Here is a 6,404-nt window from a genome sequence, read left to right as displayed (position 1 = left end):
CATTGCAACGCAAATGTGGAACAATATTTCAAATGAAATTAAGTCCTTTTCACTACCTAAATTTTCTAAATACATTAAGATTAAACTCTTGCAAGAACAATCTTTGTAAGTTGTGCTCATGTTCGTATAGTATATACTTTTAAATTGATCAGATTCCTGCGCTTTTATTATTGGTCATAAATATTGTAATAAAATTGTTTTGAATTTCGTCTGTGGGGCTTGCGGGGGGGCTCTTGCGCATGACCGGGGTCTATTTCTGTATTTTTTCTCTTGGGCTTGCTCCGCGCAGTGGTTTATCTTAGGATAATATTACTGTGAATCGGTTTTTAAATCGTGGAGAGGTCCATTATTTGTCAGATTATGTTAACATATATTGAATATATATTTTTTTTTTGTATGTGATGAATAAAAATTATTTTGAATTTGAATTTGAATATGCAAAAACTACGTAAATTAACGCGGTTTTTTTACAGGATCAGATTTAGGCAAGAACTAAATAAAAGTGCGAAACAACCAACATGTGGCTTATCTTGCAGATAATCCGGTAATAGCAAAGTTTTGTGGCTTTAATCTCGTCTAGCGGCAATAGTGGATGAGCTCTAAAGACGAAGACTTGCAGAAATAACAATATTCTTTTCCTCTCTCTTATTGACTGTTGAGTGTTTAGTGCGCAATTTTCATTTGCTCATCTTACCATCCTCCCAATATTTAAAAAAATGTTTTATTTGAAGAAGTTTTAGAAAGCAGGGAAAGCCACACATTTTTTCTGAATAATCGTCGTTTGATCATGTGCCGTTACTAGAGATGCAACAAGTAGAAAACAGACATGAAAAATTAACGAAGACAAAAGAAAAAACTCCAAACTGCAGTAAAAATAATATAATAATGTATGAAACGAAGACGGTTTTTAAAGAAGTATTCACTTAGGAGTGAGTTCTTATATAAGTCTAAGATTTTCTAGACGTATTGATGCAAATAATTTATTTATTATTGTGTTTTTTATTTTTCCATTTGCCTCAATTTTATTCCTAGGCTACTAATTAGAATCTTCAGATAAGTTTTCCATTTTTATTAATACATTTATTTCATCATTTTTTTGTTGTATTTACGTGTTCAAGTCACATTGTACAGGGTATTTAAGTTAATATATCTATAGAATCCATTAAATGCGTTTTTCATTTCTGCAACTTCTTCACTTTATCAATCTATTCAGTGTCGTGCCCTAGGGGTTCGGCGCAAAAAACACTCCAAATTGCGCGATTCATAAGTCGTTGCAGACTTTAGAGAATGCGGAAAATAAGTAGCATTAAAAAAAACATGCTGCTGCGTTCTCAAATTTAAAATCGTAAAAGCTCATTTGCTTACGAGTTTCGGTTACACCTGATGAAATGTTAGGCCTTGCAAGGATGGCCGAAAAACAACAGGATTATTTTTTTTTTCGTTTGAAAGAAACTTGTTTCCTGCATATATCCACCATTTTTGCAATGTGATACCAACCAAACAATCCGAGATCGTATTTGTTTTGAATCGCCCTTGTATAACCCTACCGCCCTGCTTCCATTGTAGATGGGGCGACCCGAAGTGGTGGTGGGGCGCATGCTCAACGACCCGACTCGAATTCGACATTTCTCCAAGTCGAACATCCCCGAACTGGAATGGGACTTGGTGTTCGCTGTCTGTATTGGACAAAGTTGATTGTCGTGATAGGGGCTTAAATATTATCGTTTATGGTTGCCATGTTGTGGTTTGCGCGAAGTGTCCGGCATAGTTACATCGTCTTAGCAGCGGAGCCCCAAAGCGATGGCCTGTGATAAGTGCGGAGCCCCTCCGAGTCGACCGATTGAAAGTGGCCTCGAAATGTATCGCTCGTTTTGACGCACGTGTGATATTTCGGTGTGTTTAGTGTGGCCCTCTTTGGAGCCCTGGTGGTCAGTAGAGCCCCATATCGCAGCCAGCCGGATTAAGTGCGTGGTGAAACGCGATTTAGACCTATCCTTGTTATTGTTTTGCTTGGTGTTTTTGACCCTTGTATTACGTCCGTCGTGGTTCCCGGACCGACCCATTATTCGGCGCGACAGAGGGAAGGTGGGCAGTGCACCGATCCGAGCCAAGCTTGGTCCGATTTGACATTTGCCGTGTTTACATCCCGAATGGCGGCATGGACGAAATGCAAATATGTTAGCTCGTCTTTCGCCCTCATTGAAGTTGTCGATTGATGACATCGGCCGTTTGGGCGCCGTTTATTGTGGTCGGCGACCCGACGCTATCATCAGCTTTCTTTCGGGTGGAATTGTGAACCGTCGTCGGCGTGAGGTTAGTGGCCCCAAAAAGCACGCGGGATTGTTTACCTAGTGCCACAAGGCAATGTTATGGTGATTAAAGTGGAGTGAAAACCCTCCATGCACCGATAGGCAGTGGTTCTAACGGGGTGCTTCCGGTCTCCCGTTTTATGGTTTCTTCTCCGTCAATGGCGTGGCACAAGCACGACCACGTTAATATGGTCATGGACAAATACAAACCAAAAAGTAAGTTTCAATGTTATGCAAATTTTGCTCATTTTCTAGTTTATCACACCTTATGGATAATCCCTTGCATATTTTCTAGTTTGTCAGGCTTCTGGTTTTAAGTTAAATTTAGGCGTACCTTATAGATATTCGTTTACTAACCACTTTTCTTAGTAGTATTTTTTATGAAAATGCGGTTTTCCATCACTTTTCGCCCATTAAGGCGCCTATTTTCTGCCAGACGCGAATTTCGGAATAATCGAAGATTTTTTGGAGCTGCTGTAAAAAGGATATTATTTAAGATGTCGTAAATCGACTTAGGGATATATACATACCTACAAATTGTTAAGCAAAAATAATCAGATCTAAACGTGCAACAATATACATACATTAAAATATCGAAGTAGGAGCCAGTTTTTTATACAGGGTGATTCAAAATTGGCGTCATTCCTCTGGAGGTGTCGTCTGGCGCTGTTATAGGAGTACAGAAAAAATAGTCAAATAAATTAATGGTTAATAAAAACAAAGACATTTGGAAATAACTATATCAGAAATACAGCAGCAATGTTTTTCAAGGTAATCTGCCTAATTAACATTGCGCAAATACCTTTGGCTTCGTAATTTTTTAAAACTTCGGTAACCATGGAATTATACAGACTGGCAATAAGATGGACAAGGATAAACGGTAAATTCAACAAGATTTGTTGACGAAATGTCAACCTGTTCTCATAACCTCGAATATGGGTGTTTATAAATAAACTCTACAACACCACACATTTCAATGGTCAACTCCAAACAACCTAGTGCCTGTGTAATCTCCTTATTATCCACTCTTATCAAGCAGCTTCTCGTATTCAGTTAATTAACTCCTGCTCCATTTGTATCTCCTTGTGCTGTGTGTATGGTTCAAACGTGGTAGGAATGTAGCCCTTCCTCGGTATTTATTTGGTGCTTGGGAAAGTGTCAGTTATTGTGCTCTGAGTGCCCCTGGAATGCCCTGATTCGGTTATGTCCAATACGTGTTCCTCTGTGCTTGGAACCCGAATATCTATCGTCCACTATCTTCCTGGAACCACTCTCCTCGCCCTTTGTTGGCTTGAGTTCTTTCAGGTCTGCTATCTTACTGTAGCATTTCCCCTGAACTAATCGCATATCAGCAAATTCGTGAAAGGAAATTCAAAGTGTCACAGTTTTACAAATTATTGTTATTATTGACAATGGTTATCCACCTGTAACTATCTGTTAATGACAAAAAACATCATTGCCGCTGTGGCTTTTCACAAAAAAATTGTAGAAGAGAACTTTTTTGATATCAAAAATTTTCGTAATTTGAAGCAAAGATCGTAATGTGTCTTTTTGAATGCTTAAGTATTCCAATATGCTACCAATTAAACATGGAACCATTTCAAAATAATGCTTAATAACAAAGTTGAAATTCGATCTTCAACTGTTAATATCTTCTAGAAATTTTCGAAAAAAAAAATTCAATATTTTTCTCGTACTCCCCGAGGGAGCCTCTATCTCCCCTTAAAAAGAATGACTCCAATTTTGAATCACCCTGTATAATCGGCGACGTCTCTTTGCTGAAAATATTTGTGGTCCATAGAAAATTTCCGAGTATTTAGTAATAGCAGATTTTCATAAAGATCGTCGATCATCCTCTCTGTGTTTTAAGAATGGATTTGAAGGCAAATTGGCACACGTTGACTACAAAATATTGCAATTTTCTTAAGAATTAGTCGTGCAGAATGTGCCATTAGAGTGGGAATCAAAATCGCCTTTTCTATGAGTTGTCCGACAAACTTTCCAACCAATGTCCAGTTGATTGGAAACTTTGCAATGTGTTTTCCCACACTCAACCCCGCTTGTCACCTGAGCTGTTTCCTTGTGTACTGAAAACAGATTAGTAATGACCCTGGATTTATTCTTGGCAAATGCTAGATTGGAATAGTATGACTGAGATTAACCCCAAGGCTGTTGCTAACTAGCTCCGAGTCGAACAAAGCCACCACACGTTCCAAAGAATGTAGCAAATTGCGATGCATTTGTCCTTGGTGATGATGATCATGATAATTCAGAGCTGGTGGCCATTAGAGTATTATTAATCAGTGCGGGTGGTTTGCACTGCAAGTCCATTAACTAAGTCCAATGCATTGCCACTGTCCCGGTTAGTCGAAGAACGCGGAACTAGTTCATAAACGTTATCGTGAAAGGTAAAGATGCGCCAGATGCACTGCAAATGAAACTCTTTCGCTTCTAGTGAATGGTTGGACAATATTCCCATACTGGCTCTTTATCTTGGGCACAGTGTCCTTAATTGTTGAAAAAACATTGCGCAAATTCACATGTATAACCGGCGATTAAGCGCTTGTAGGCCTGCAAGTGTGGCTGCAATTTCATTGCTATGTCAAAAATGGGCCTACTATACCTACTAGCAATCACGAGCTAGTCCGGAAACTATTATTACTTAAATTTTTCAAAGCATGTTTTTTATTAGAACACCTTCTGTATGTGGGTGAAAATAGCCCGTTCCGACTTGGCGTGAACGGGGGCGGAACATGCTTCCGATATCCAACCATACACACACGTATGGTGATATTTAAAGTAGCCAATAATATTTTGCACGCGGTTTTCCAGGAAACTGATGGGAGCTCTGCCGACGTATTAATGACTCGTAAATCACACGAACCATCGGAATTGATACTTTTATTGGGCAACTTCTGTAGAAAATGCATATTCAATTTTCACCGTTCTTGGTTTCGTTTGTGGCTGATTGGGGGGCTTCAAAAGCCTTACCTGATCGATCATGGACTGGTTAATGGTTCGGAAGTAATTAAAAGTGCATTATCACTATGAAACAATAGAGAGTGCACAGTGAAGGACTGCCGCACTGTCTGCGAGAATGTTAAAAATAAATTCGGTATTTTTAGAAAAAGTGTGCTGTTGACCGCGTAATTTAATGCCACTTTGCGGTTTCTAGGCAGCTACTGAATGTGACAAACTTGGGTGCAAAGTAGGCTCAATGGACCGACTTTTTTTTTATTCAGAGTTCTGGATGTTTATTGCTTGCGTAAGTTCCAACTGTATCAGCAACGTCGAGTTTGAGTGCCTCTGAAAAATCAGCCCAAGCTCAAATTTCGGCCCCAGTGAAGCCTTCACCCATTGTTTATACTGGGAAAAAGTTTCGACTGGCACCTCCTTTTGGGTTCGGAGTTCCGATTTTTTGTTAGCGAACTTGAGTGATTTTCAACCGTCGTATCAGAAGCATCGACTTTGAGTGCTTCTGAAAAATCAGCCGAAGCTCGAATTTTACTCAAATTTCGCCTCACTGCATCCATTGTTTATACTGGGAAAAAGTCTGAACTTGCAACTCCGTTTGGATCTGGGGGTTGCGATTTTTAGTTTGTTTTCTTAGCAGTAATCGTTTTATAAACAGTATCGACTTTAAGTCCTTCTTCTGAACCACCACTTGTTAACATGCAAGGCACTAGCACAGAAACCAACCACTACAGGGTGATTCAAAATTGGCGTCATTCCTCTGGATGAGTTGTCTGGAGCTGTTATAGGAGTACAGAAAAAATAGTAAAATAAATTAATTGTTATTAAAAACTGAGAAATTTGCACAAAACTATATCAGAAATACGGCAGCAATGTTTTTCAAGGTAATCTACCTAATTAACATTGCGCAAATACCTGTGGCTTCGTAATTATTTAAAACTCCGGTAACCATGGAATTATACAGACTGATGATAAGATAGACAAGGATAAACGGTAAATTCAACAAGATTTGTTCACGAAATGCCAACCTGTTCTCATAACCTCGAATATGGGTGTTTATAAATAAACCCTACAACACCAAACATTTGAATGGTTAACTCCAAACAAGCTAGTGCCTGTGTA

At 39.0% G+C, this 6,404-nt stretch overlaps 1 protein-coding gene across 2 annotated transcripts in view; it reads left to right on the top strand.

Moving 5' to 3' along the window:
* Nucleotides 1-1,619: 1,619 nt before the first annotated feature.
* The window catches only part of LOC109540834 (serine/threonine-protein kinase minibrain), a 17,308-nt gene continuing 12,523 nt past the window's right edge, over nt 1,620-6,404 (top strand). Inside the window, exons 1-2 of one of the 2 annotated variants that reach the window (XM_048669917.1) lie at nt 1,620-2,351; nt 2,382-2,525. In XM_048669917.1, the coding sequence (XP_048525874.1) occupies nt 2,450-2,525 (76 nt within the window). In that variant the 5' untranslated portion in view covers nt 1,620-2,351; nt 2,382-2,449. Of the gene's footprint in view, nt 2,526-6,404 lie in introns of both variants that reach the window. The other variant, XM_048669940.1, reaches the window with a different exon arrangement.

Source organism: Dendroctonus ponderosae, unplaced genomic scaffold (assembly GCF_020466585.1).
Source record: "Dendroctonus ponderosae isolate FM_Combo_2020 unplaced genomic scaffold, Dpon_F_20191213v2 Dpon_F_20191213_1, whole genome shotgun sequence".
NCBI lineage: Eukaryota > Metazoa > Arthropoda > Insecta > Coleoptera > Curculionidae > Dendroctonus > Dendroctonus ponderosae.
The sequence above is the reverse complement of the archived record's forward strand: the minus strand, read 5'-3'. Positions and strand labels throughout refer to the sequence as shown.